The sequence below is a fragment of the Nothoprocta perdicaria genome, unplaced genomic scaffold (genome assembly GCF_003342845.1).
Source record: "Nothoprocta perdicaria isolate Ctin4 unplaced genomic scaffold, notPer1 scaffold_34, whole genome shotgun sequence".
Lineage (NCBI taxonomy): Eukaryota > Metazoa > Chordata > Aves > Tinamiformes > Tinamidae > Nothoprocta > Nothoprocta perdicaria.
Genome location: NW_020455577.1, coordinates 539,683 through 552,134, shown reverse-complemented (window position 1 = coordinate 552,134; position 12,452 = coordinate 539,683). Strand labels below are relative to the sequence as shown.

The 12,452-nt window shown below is 56.6% G+C and overlaps 3 protein-coding genes across 3 annotated transcripts in view; all 3 read right to left on the bottom strand.

Moving 5' to 3' along the window:
• The window catches only part of DNM3 (dynamin 3), a 149,620-nt gene extending 146,197 nt beyond the window's left edge, over positions 1–3,423 (bottom strand). The window contains exon 1 of the mRNA XM_026043831.1: positions 3,259–3,423. Coding sequence (XP_025899616.1) covers positions 3,259–3,404 — 146 coding nt within the window. The 5' untranslated portion in view covers positions 3,405–3,423. The remainder of the gene's footprint in view (positions 1–3,258) is intronic.
• A 1,329-nt stretch (positions 3,424–4,752) lies between these two features.
• Positions 4,753–9,168, bottom strand: METTL13 (methyltransferase like 13). The gene is made up of 8 exons (XM_026043832.1): positions 9,016–9,168; positions 8,068–8,815; positions 7,483–7,682; positions 6,984–7,179; positions 6,632–6,775; positions 6,265–6,477; positions 5,739–5,870; positions 4,753–5,334 (listed from the first exon to the last, which is right to left on the bottom strand). The coding sequence occupies exons 1-8, from the start codon at positions 9,166–9,168 to the stop codon at positions 5,060–5,062; spliced, it is 2,061 nt and encodes a 686-aa protein (XP_025899617.1). The 3' UTR covers positions 4,753–5,059.
• Positions 9,169–9,444: 276 nt separating this feature from the next.
• On the bottom strand, positions 9,445–12,218 carry ITPA (inosine triphosphatase). Its single transcript, XM_026043824.1, has 8 exons — positions 12,155–12,218; positions 11,995–12,052; positions 11,851–11,915; positions 11,677–11,750; positions 11,345–11,376; positions 10,613–10,728; positions 10,124–10,200; positions 9,445–9,658 (listed from the first exon to the last, which is right to left on the bottom strand). The coding sequence occupies exons 1-8, from the start codon at positions 12,215–12,217 to the stop codon at positions 9,538–9,540; spliced, it is 606 nt and encodes a 201-aa protein (XP_025899609.1). The 5' UTR covers position 12,218; the 3' UTR covers positions 9,445–9,537.
• Between the last annotated feature and the right edge of the window lie 234 nt (positions 12,219–12,452).

Genomic DNA, 12,452 nt, shown 5'->3' with positions numbered 1-12,452 from the left:
TAAAAAGCATAAACAATACATACAGTCATGATCCTGTTCTCGCCTACGGCAAAAGAACAGGACTAGAAGTGTCGAGCTTCCATGGAAGCTCGATTAGCATTTGGTTCTTAATTCCCTTTTGTGCTTCTGAATATCTCTGCCACCAGTTTGCAGTATGATTAGATTACATCCTTTTCTTTAAACGCTAGCTCAGTCTTTCTAGGACATATTTACTTCTGTTACAAAGCAGAAGGGATAGAAGAACATTTGCTCTTATGATACTCTCTTCCGACAACAGCACTTCCTCAAATGAGCGCCATGAGCTCCAGCTAGGGACACATGAAGGCCACCCCCTAAAAGCAAATAGCCATTTTTTTTCTCTCCCCCCCCCCCCCTCCCCCCAGAATCTCTATTTTAATCTGTATATATCCTCTGGAAAACCAAGAGAGTAAACCCTCCTTACACACAGAGAAGCAATAAGTAAACAGTAAGGTCTCTAGACACCTTAATGAATGCTAATTCAAATGTTCACAGCTAAACAGGCGCTCCAACCTTGTTCCAAGCCGTTGCCACAATGACAGTTCTGGTTGTCACACAATTCCTGAGGCAGACAAACTTTCAAAATTCATCCTTGTGCAACATTAGCACTGACTTCTGTCAAACAGGCAAACCGATCCTAACTTACTTGCTGATAGTTGTCAGAAACAAAACGTGATTATACCTAAACACAATCGGATAACTGCTGCCCTGGGGACAGCAAGGAATGCATGTCACCCAACACCTTCAGAAATAACAGAAGTTGGATCCAGCTCCTGGAATCTCTTGCCAGTTCACAGAGCTATGCCAGAGCCACAGCCCTCATGCACGTCCTGAAAGATCACGGCAACACAAACTAGATGTTGGACCATGCATCTTTCCCTGGCGGTTAAAGAAACTTCACAGAAARAAACTTGAGCTGTGGTGCCATTTGCAAAGTAAAAAGTCTTTGCACAAGGAGAGACCCTATGAGGGACTATAAGAGGGGTACAGTGGCCTAGTGGCTACAGACAGCAGAGTAAAATTCTGATCCCAGAGTTAATATGAATAAGAAGCTTACTAGCCCTCACCAGAGTTCCTATAGTAAACATGCAGGTAACTAACCAAGAGTACACTTGTGCAGAGCCCCATGGAGTGCTGTACACCATCCTGTTACCAGTAACTGCTGTTCCCAAGGGAAAGTGGAGTTTAATTGTCACTCTGTAGGCTAAGAGTACAAAAATCTGCCTACAATAACGTTTCATATGGTGTTAAAAGGCTGCAACGCATCTTTACATTGAGATATGCTGCCTGTATTGGTCATACTAAGGAGGACACAGATGTAATACACTCCTCGTTTACAAAAAGCAGCTTCATTATCACTATCAAAGGTGACGCTTACAGATCCATAAGAATAGGGATATCCTAAAGCTTAGGAAGACAACTAGACTGCTTTGCCTGCTGATGATCAGAACACCCTTTCCATCCCATGCGTATTTCCTTGTCTGATTCACAATCAAGTTCTCACAGACGTAGCTGCACATCTGCTGACCACACATACTCACTTAGCCAGGAGTAAAGGCTAAAATACATTTGCTTAAGCCTCACAGAGATAGATTYAAAATAATTCATTTTAATCTCCCATTTGTAAGAGGCTCCAAATTTGCAAATAGGGTTGATGCTGTATCTTAACAAGTTACTGCAAAGAACAATCATATTAAACTCAGATTATTTGAAAAACACCCATATTTCAGATAAAAACACTGTGGTACTTCCTACAAGAGAATCCTTTCCTGGAAGTTTTACAAACTAGTATTATCRGCAAGGTACAGAATAAGTAGCTATTCACATGAAAACAAACAAACAAAAATACTGCCCTTCTAATTTCTTCAGAGCTCTTGCTAGGGGTGTTTATGTGTTCTTTGTGCCCTAACCCAATTTTCAGTTTTTGCTCTAGTCTGGCCCATCATCTTGGCGGAAATTTTGAGGGGGGAGAAAAAAACGCTCACAGCAACAGCTCCACCTGYGGCTCTGATGGAGCAGGACCCTCCAGGTGCAGAGGACGAGATGCACCTGGGAGCACTGATCCGTCCACCACCCCTAGCCCTGTCCCTGGTGGCTGCTGACCCCAAACCTGTCCGAAACAATTCACTTGAAGTGAAGACTGCCTTGCCTCAGCACCTAAGTTTTGCAGAGCTTTGCAGAGCAAGTACATTAAGATCTCAAAGGCGACAAAAACACTCTTCAAGGACTTTTTAAAGGAAAGGCTAATAACGTGATGCCCAAGACTAATTTCAGATGATCTCTGACCACTGACRCTTTCTAAATTTCAGATTCACAATCTTGTCAACATTGGTAAGTAGCTGTAGCCTTCATACAGAAGGAAAAAAAAAGAATTTTAGCACAGGAAGAGTAAATTATGACATTGCAGTATAGAAACAACAACTATATGATATTTTTATAGTGCTTGCTAAGAGGCACTCCACTTCGATGTATGGCCAGCTGCAGAGACAAAGCATTTAATCTTATTTTTAATGAAAAGGTCAGCACACAGAAAAGCCCCTACATCGCTGACAAAACAGCGCTTGTGATCCCAGATACAGACTAACAATCGTGGCTACACGCTGAGGACACAAGCGAGCCTGCAAACRGCGGCAGAACTTCATGAAATGACAATTAAGTTTGCGTTAATCTCAAGAGATCTTCACAGATACAGTCAGGCCACTGGCAACACCAGCCAAACCCACAAGCTTTCACTCCGTTTTGCTAGGCCCTTTTAAGCAGGGATGCTCTACCACTATGCATGGAAGGAGGACTGCAAACATTAATGGCGCAAGAACCTTTTACCAATTAAACCACCCCCGGGAACAGTTCGGCGCTGATTTATTTATATTTCAGTGGCTTTCCCCTTTSCCCTGCCCACGCCAGCTGCCCCACGGCACGCACCGAAGTTGTGCCGCTTCCCCGCGGCRCGGAGCAGGATCCGCGCCACCTGCGCCCAAGGACGCCGCAGCACCGCGCCCGCCCGGGTCCCCCGCGGGGCACCGGGGAGACGCCGGGGGACGAAGGGGAGGCTGCCCCGAGCAGCCCGGCTCGCGCCGAGGCCACCGTTAGGGCGGTTGGCAGCCGTTAGGGGGGCGCGCGGGCGGCCGTTGCTTTGAGGGTGGGGGGAGGCAGGGAGGGAGGCGCGCGCGGGCAGCCGTTGGGGAGCAGCCGTTGGGGAGCAGCCGTTGGGCGCGGGGGAGTGGGGGGCGCCGGTCTCACCTGGAGACGCAGTTCTCGAGCACCGAGCTCTTGCCGGCGCTCTGCCCGCCCACCACGGCGATCTGCGGCAGGTCAAGGAGGCAGTTCTGGCCGAGCGCCGCGAAGGCGTCCTGCAGCCGGTTGACGAGCGGGATGAGCCCCTCCATCCCGCCGTCCCGCTCCGCTCCGCGCCTCCTCCTACGCCGCCGCAGCTGACAGGTAACGGCCGGCGCACTGCGCACGCGCCGCAGCGCTGAGCGCGGAGGCGGGGCCGCCGCGGCGGGGCCACGCCCCCGACCGTTAGGCCACGCCCCCAGCGAGGTGCTGAGGCGATCTCCTCAGGGAATTGAGGGAACAAGCCCTGCGTCCTCCGCGAGCGTTTAGACCCGGGAAAAACGGCGCTCAGGTGGATTAAAAGGCAAGGTGGGAGTACACAGAGCTGACGGGCTGCAATAGTATGGTTATTACACTGATTTGACAGGTTTTCTGGCCTTTTCAGTGCAGTAGTGGTAGGGCGCCATTGGGACAGCTGTGCCGCGCTGGGCTCCCCCTGGCACTGGCTCCGCACAGGCGGCTTTTGTTCCCCCGCAGGATGTGGCAGCGTAGGGCGACGAGGAAGCGCCGGCCTTGGGATCAACGCGCCCTTTGTGCGAGCCCTGGGGGAAGGCAGCAAGTGGCAAAGGGGGTAAAATGCAGGGCGCTTGAGCTGCCGTCGCTTATCTGAGGTGGGAAGCAGGCCCCAAGATGGGCACTAACCCTTGCAACAGCTTCAAAAGACTTGACAGCATAGGAAAGACCTGAAGAAAAGTCTTTAAAACAAATCAAAGAGAGAGAAAAGAGGGAGAAAGAGGGGAAAAAGGGAGGGGAGAGAGGAGCAAAAAAAAGAGGATGAGCAAAAAAGAAATAAGCAGCAAATAAGAAAGGAACAAGAAGAAAAGAGAGAGAAAGGAGAAGCAGAAAAGAAAGGAACAACAAAAAGGGGGCAAAAAAAAAAAAAGAAGAGAAAGGAGTAGCACAAAAGAAGAGGAAGGAACAGCAAGAAAAGAGAGAAAGGAGCAGCAAAAAGGAGGGACTTAAAAAAGAGAAAGGAGAAGCAAAAAAGAAGAGAGACAAAGGAGTAAATAAAAAGAGCAAAAAAAATGACAAAAGAAAAAAAAAAAAAGAAAGGAGGGGAAATAAAAAGGGGGAGAGGGAAAGAGGAAAAATCCAAAAAGCATCTGGCTCCCTCAGCTCAGATGCAGGCCAGGCAAAGGAGCAAAGTGGGACTGCCAGGATCCCCTCCACCCTGTTGGGCTGGCGACTTGGAAGCTTTTTGAGGACACTCAACTCTTTCCCTGGTCCCTGGCTGGTCCCATTCTTGACCCCAACAGAGAGTTCACCAGACCCCAACAGAGATGCATMAGCCTGGCAAAGCCCTGACTTTATTGTCACAGCTCCCAGCCTCTGTACATGTGTCCCCAGCCACATCACACRGATCCTGGACGCTGGGGAGAGGCAGGATCTGATGGAGGGAGCTGCTCTGCAAAGGAAAGGCACAGCTGGCAGAGTGCTTTCCCACCAGATGCAAGGCTGCAAAGCAGCATCAACCCATGCACCTCCCGCCCTGCCAGCCTGGTGCCCTCCCGAGCCGTGCTTCCACGGCAAGAGACTGCACCACAGGGGCTCCTGCTGTAGAGCCTGGCCCCCGAGCCCCCACAAGTCACACAGGGCTCCCTCACACTGCCGGGGAGCCTTTGGGGCCCACCACAGCCTTCTGGCAGAGCAGTCCCAGACGCAGCCACGGCACCCATGTAGGCATCCCTCTCTCCCGTCACAGCCCCTCTCACAGGATCTTCACAGCCTGCAGCATGTCCGTGAGGATGTAGGAGCTGTCCCAGGGGCGCCCAGGCTGGCGCAGGGCCGTCTCCAGCGCCTGGGCACGCGCCAGGAGCTCCGTGGGCTGSAGGGGCCCCTGGGGGCCAGGCTGGCAGAACAGGATCTCGTTGACCTCCCCATCGATGCAGCGCRCGTACAGCAGTGGGAAGACTTCCCTGAGGGTGGCCAGGACAGACTCCTTGAGCTGGGCGTCTCGGCACACCAAGTTCAGCACAAAGACTCCTGCAGCAGGGGTGAGAAGCAATGGGGACACTCAGTCTCTGCTCACTCTGCTTCTCTCCCAGTTCCAGATCCCTTGGCTCAGGCGGGCAGACAAACGGATGAGCAAACATTTGCCAAATGCCAGGAATAACCCGACTCATGCAAGTCTGCTGCCTCTCTCATGGCAGCCCTTGGCTGCACGACAAGTACTGACACCCCACCGGTGCCCTTGGCCCAGCTCCATGTCCCCGCCACTGTCTGGGCTGTAGGCAGCCATACAATCCATTTCAGGATTCCACCTAMACCTTCTGCTTTCCAGCAACCTTAAAACCCAGCAATTTCTCACCCTGCCTGACCCAGCAGCTCCCCAGCTCAACACCGACAGCAGGACACAGGCAAGTGCACAACCAAACCTCCCCTCCTACCTTCTGGCTTGAGGATGGTTTTAACCTTCTGCAAGAAGGGCTTTTCCACGAATGCTGGAGGCGGGCAGCTCATTCCCACTGTGAGATCTTTGCTGTCCACATCAAACATGATGGCATCGTATCGGGCCGAGGCTGCGGGAGAGGCAGCAGAGTCATTAGCCCTGCAGGGTAGGGCTAGGAACCATGCATCATGCTCACGGTGGGGAAGCACTGAAGGAGACAGTCAATACAATCCCTCCTGTCCTGGCAAGAAATACCAGAGAGACTGTGGCAACATCACCCAAGATCATCAGAGCTGACACAGAGGGACGAGGCAGGGAGGACTAGGGGGAAAAGAGCACCTGGGACAGCTGGAGGCCTTTGGGAGGGCAGGATGGAGAGCAGAGGATCAAGAAGCCGATCATGGGAGTGCAGACAAGATCTGTACAAAGGTTTTGTGGGTGCCTCCTGCTTCAGGGACCTCTGTCCTGCATAACCCACCCACCCTGTTTAGTGGGAGCCCTTGGGCTGCTTCACAAGGTGGTACCTTCAGCTGCCAGTTTAACCACGTAGTCCAAGCCATYGGAGATGTGCACCTGCATCCGGTTGCCCTGGGAGAAGCCGAACCAGCGTGTGGCCACCTCCAGCATGGAGGGGTCAATCTCCACCACGGCCACGTAGGCCTGGGAGAAGTAGTCGTGAAGGAAGAGGGGCAGGCTGCCCCCGCCAAGCCCCACCACCAGCACCGAGAGCGGGGCTCCTGCCAAGGGAGAGAACCTGCATGARCCGCCAGGACCACCACAACCCGGCTGCCCCAGGCCGCTTCTGGAAGGGCCTGTCAGGCTCCTGTGGCCAGAAAGCCCCTTCCCCAGCAAGCTGGGGCTCACTTGGCCCTTCACCGCTGGCCCCGTTACCTGGGAGGGGGTCAGTGCTCTCGAGCAGGCAGAGCCCAGCCACCATGGCCTTGTGGTGCTCGCAGCACAGGTAGCTCTTGTCGATGGACGACGGCGCCTCAATGGAGCCAGGTTTCTTCTTATCCTTCCTCCGTTTCTTCTGGCCTGAATGAGAAATCAGGTGAAGAGCGAGCAATGCAGCTGCACTATCTCAAGATACGGACTTTTCCCCCAGTTACACAGATTTAAGAAAGAGAAAAGAGCTCTCAGAGCCACCTTTGGACAACACCTCCCTGTATCAGTCTCAGTCTCTGCCACCCTTGGCCCCTACCTCTTCCTCCAGTCCCTTCCATTTCTCCCAAGCCCCATGTACCTGGTAGAGGTGCTGGGGCCAAGAGCCGGGCTTCTGACTGCACCACGTTCCTGTTGCTGAGGAAGATGAGGCGACGGAAGTAACACTTGTCATCCCCCTTGACATCCTCCACGACATACTCCCCGCTCAGGGGGCTGGTGTCGCGGTGCTGCACCGTCCGTACCCCAATGTCACCTCCCACGGACAAGAAAGGCACCTGCAAGGAACACATGGACTCACATGAAAAAAAAACGCTGCGATGAAGCAGAGGTGCCTCTGGAACAGAAGGATGCGCTGGAGTAGCCCCAGGACTTGCCCAGAGTTTTTATGCGTTGGGGCATAAATCGCGAACGGCCAGGAGACCTCTTGCAACAAAGTTTTATATCAGTGGAGATGGGGCTGCGCTTGAGGCCACTCTCCCCGCTGCTCTTTGCAAGCGCCTCTCCCTCGTGGAAGGGGAGGCCGCAGCCAGCAGGTGCTCGCAGGGAAGCCGGGAGAGGGGCCTGGTGCCAGGGCTCACCTGCTGCCCGGCAGGGAGGCCCGGCGGCGCCAGCTCCATCACCTTCCCCGACAGCTCGGCCTGGATGCCCGCCATGCCCTCGTAGCGCTGCTCCCTGTGCAGAGCGACGGTGACGAGGCGCCTGAAGCCCGCGCTGGAGGCCAGCTGCCTCCGCCCTTCCTCTGTCCCAAAGAGCCACTCGGTTTCTCTGCCCTGTGGGACTGAGAGAGGGCTGCAGTCAGACGAGCCCGGGCCAGATTCTGGCCCCGGCACAACTGTCTCAGCCTTCAAGATAGGCACCACAGGGGAAAGGCATGAGGACATGAGGGTGTCCACTACACGATTTGTGGAAAGCTTTGCACCAAGCTCAGCTCCATCACCACAGAGTCAGGAGATCCCCACTTCAGGGTGGGTTGACATGGGAGGCTGGAGAGGCCACGTCTCATGTTAAAAGGGTGTCCCACAGCCCTGCTTCTCCTCTCCAGGTTCTGCATGCAACGTGCTTCCCACCACGGAGCAGGGATTAAAACACCAACCAAATCCCATGAAGATGGGGTGCTCCTGCTCCCACGTCAGTGCGGCTACAACTGCTGCAGTTGTACTCACTGATGAAGATGGCAAAGTGGTTATCCCGAGAGGCCTTCATGGAGGGGCTGTCTACCACGTGCAGCGTGTACCGAGGGCTCCCGCTCTGGSTGCTGCACAGATCCAGGGAAAGCTGCTCAGTGCCAGAGGTTTTGCTCAGCTGGCTGCGGAGCAGGGCATAATGCTGTCTGTCCCTCACTGCCTCCAGCAGCAGCTCCACGCTCTGCATCCGCGTTGGCTTGTCCTGATCCTCAGGGCASATCTCCAGGATTTGCGGTGCCGAGCCGGGGACTTTCTTAAACTTTGTCATGACGTAGACAAAGATAGGCAGGACAAACTGCTGCTTGTTCTCAGTGGCAGGCACCTGGTGGACACGCACCACCCAGCCCTCCTGGGAGAAGAACTCCACTGCCTTCCTCAGCACGTGGGCTTGAGCCAAGGAGACGCACAGGTAGCGCCCCCCTACCTGCAGCACCCTGCTAATCTCGGCAAACATCCTGTCCGCCTTGGCGAGCGTGGCCTCCTCCTCATCGGYGAGGATGGCGTCGAGCGTGCCTTTGTCCAAGGCCACCTGGAAGAGGGCGTCAGGGAAGTCCATCTGCAGCGCRTCCATCAGCAGGTAGCTCATCCCCGGCCTCCGGCTCGCGCTGCGCTCCTGCATCTGGTGGACGACGGCCTCGCTCACGTCGATGTTCACGATGTCCTCACACAGGCCCGCGTCGTACATCTGCTCGCTGAGCTCCGAGTTCCCGCAGCCCACCACGAGGACCTGCGTAGTGGGGTAAGAACAGCGGTTGCAGAGAGAGCTCCGGGCCCYGGGCATTCCGCCAGCCGCGGCGCTCGCCCACAGCCGCGGCCCCGCACGCGTTCCCCGGGGACACAGGGCGCGTTTTCCCCGCGGGAAACTCCCCCCGGGGGCACCACGGGCGGGAACGCCGCGGCCCCTCCCGCCTCGCCCCGCTGGCCCACCTTGTCGCGCGGGCGCACGTAGCGGCGCAGCACGGCGCGCAGCTCGGGCAAGGCCCCGTACCACTCGAAGGGCCGCTGGCCGCGCCGGCGGAAGAAGCGCTCCCAGTAGGCGGCGGAGCCGAAGTCCCGCGGGCTGCGCGGCAGCAGCTCCATGGCGGCGCCGCGCGCGCCCTCCCCTCTCCCGCCGGCGCGCCCGCACGTGGCGCCGCGCCCGCCTCCGCCCCGTGACGTCGCGGCAGCCCATTGGCCGCCGCCTCCTGCGACGAGCGCTCCCATTGGCTCGCCCTACCGCGCAGGGCAAAGCTGCGCGCGCGCTCCCCCGGCGCGCCCCCGCCGCCACGCTGCCCCCGCGCGGATCCAGGCCGCGCTGCGCCGGGGAAGGCGGCGGCCCGGCCTCCATGTCCCCCACAGACACACAGCAGGCAGAAACACGTCCTTGTGGCCCCAGCATGAGCCGTTTTAATAGAAGGGCTCATCTGGAAGGGGATCTCACAGCCACCAGCGCCCACAGCTGGCAGAGCACTAGCTGAGGCAGTCTGGGGCGTCTGTCGAGTTGTTCTGGATAAAGAAGGTGGAAAGCTCGCTCAGTGCTCTGTAACGGTGTGAGATCGAGTTCTTCACTGCCTTGGGCAGCTCAGCGTAACTGAGGGCGAGAGAAGCCAAGAYAGGTCACAGCAACAGAGACGTTCCAGCACATGTCCCCCTGCCCCTTCTGTAGCAGCCCGGAATTTTCCCCATGTTCTCCATAGGCAAGGGGGCATCATATCCATGTGTCTGCTCTCCACACTGACTCTCTGAGCTCCCGCAATACCTGCTGCAGGCACATTCACTTACCAGTTCAATCACAGGAGCCCTTTCACTATGGATAAAAGACCTCCATACATCTCGGGCACAGAAATCAAGCTGACAGAGGTGGGTAGAAAGAATCCCTCAAGTCCTCCTAACTCACGAGCAGTTCACAGCATAGTGGGAACCTCTGCTTTGCATGTTTTATATGAAAAGACTTGTTTCCCACCCCTCTTATTTGTTTAGCAGGTCCTCTTGACATGGAAGCAAGATGCAATATCAAGCCCTCGCTTTCCTTATGCAAAGAGCTAAAGCTACTTACGTCTGTTCATAGCCATCAGGCTGAAAGCAGGGATCCCAGCCAAAGTCTCTAGGGCCTCTGGGCTCCACTATCAGCCCCTGCCAGGAGAATTCAAAAGAAAAAGCCCCATAAAGTCATGGTTCCCCAGTGCTTGTCTTGCAGTCACACTTCAAACCAGGCTGAAAAGTTGCCCTCAGCCACCCTTCACAATGTGGACACCAAAGGCTTGGCACTGTCCGCATTCCTAGCAGTTCCCCAAGACACAACCAAAATTCAATGGATCAGCATATTGCTCTACGCTGAAAGCACTCTGCTCCACCTCTAACTGAATTCAAAGGGCTGCCCTCAGAGCTGGGTGGGAAACCTTTCAGCAAGAGCAGTTGTTCTCCTCCACAAGCTCTTGGTGATCCAGCTGGTCTGTTGGTTGCTAACGACCTCACTAGAGCCAATGCCACTAACAAAGTCACATTACAGCCCTTCCCTTCAGTGCATCCCAGGCACCCCACGTACGTGTGTCTGGCCTTTGAAGAGCTTCACTGGCTCCTCCGGGTTTCCAGGACTGAACGCGAAGGTACAGAGAGCATAGGCAGACTTGTCCTCAAAGCCAGCTAGCAGCTTGTACAGACCTAAACAAGAAAGAGAGACTCCTACTGTCACAGCACCTCCTTTGGTGGGCAAAACACCCAAGCACGAGGCGAGCCAGGGGAGTAGTCTTAGCTCACATTAAGAACAAAGAGGAAGAAGTACGGGGCTCCACTGTGCTGGCGGAAGCAAACAAGCACACGGCCCCGGAGAAGGATCAAAGCGCCCTCCAAGCTGCCTGCACTCGTGATGCCAATAGGGGATTTGCAGCTCTTTTCTTAAGCGGGAGCTAACGCAGCCACTGTGCTCTGGCACGGCAGCACAAGGCAGCACTCACGGAGAGCAGCTTGTGTGGAGGCCTGGGGGACAGGAGGCCTTCCAGATCACCTCGATGACAGACAAGTAATTCCTGCCACCCACCGCAGGGGCAGAAATCTGCAAATCCAAAGCAGTAGGGCAGAGAAGAGGCTTAGGGAGAGAACGGGAAGGGACAGAGATGGACAGAGGGAGAAGGACACAGCTACGAGGCAGATGGCAAAGCAAGTCCACCAGGCAACTCAGCAACGGCAGCGATGCGTGGGCTGCACAGCTCTGTTCCCAGAGCCCCGCCACTCAGAAGAACCATTTAACTTGCAGGGCAGAAACTCGGAGGTGCAGTACCTTCAGGTTTGAGTTTCTCCAGGAACCATTTTCTGAAAGAGGAGAAAAAAAAAAAAAAAAAAAAAAAGAGATCATGATTTGTCCCATGAAAACACTGAAAAACAGCTATTCCTGGGGCACTGTTGACTTCATTTTCAGAGCCTTTCAGATGGGCTGCCTCCAAACCACCTGATCCAAGCCACTTGTCCCCAAACCCAGAGCCAGTTTAGTGTTAAACTAAACGGGTCTCAGGGAGAACGGCAGCAAGGCCAGGCTCAAACACTTCACGTCGGGACTGATGCCGAGGGCACTCGCAGAGGGGCCGGAGAGGGCGCAGGGCCGCCGCTACTCACATGTAGGGCCCCGGGAGGCCGCCGAGCGCGTTGAAGCACAGGCAGGTGTCCTCCACGATGACGGGCGCGCGCACCTGCGGCGGGAGGCGGCGGCGTGAGCGCGCGGCGGGGCCGCGGGCCCCGGGCGGCCGCGCGGAGCGGCGCGGAGCGGCGCGGCGCGGCGCGGCGAGTGACCTGGCGCGCCGCCTCGCGGCACTTCTGCACGGAGATCTCGTCCGGCTCGCCCTGGTACTCCGGCACTGGCGACACGGGGCGGCGTCAGGGCGGGCCGGGCCGCGCGGCGGAGCGGGACGAGGGCGCGCCGCGCCGCCAACTTACGGTCTATCTTGCGGGCCACCAGCTTGTGCGGGAAGGAGTCGCCCAGGATCTGCACGACCTGCGCGGGCCGGGAGGCGGCGTCGGCACCCCCCCCCCCGCAACACCGGGTTGCTAGGCAGCGCCCCCGGGTTGCTAGGTAACCCGCCCCCCCCCCGCGCACCTCCTCGAGCTTCTTGGCGTTGCCCGTGACGAACACCACGCTCCGGCCCGCCGGCGCCGCCATGTTGGACCCCCGCGCGGCCCAGGCGCATGCGCACGGAGCCGCCAATCCGCGCAGCGGCGCCATGGCCCCATAGCAACGCACCGGCCAATGAGGAGGGAGGTGCCGCGGGGACGGACGCGGCGGGACGGGAACGCTTGTGGTGCTCCGAGGGAGGGCGCGCGCGTGCGCAGAGCAGCCCTCTTCTCCTCCGCCCTCCCCTCCCCCCGCGAAGTCTCGCGAGATCTGCGGCGGCGCC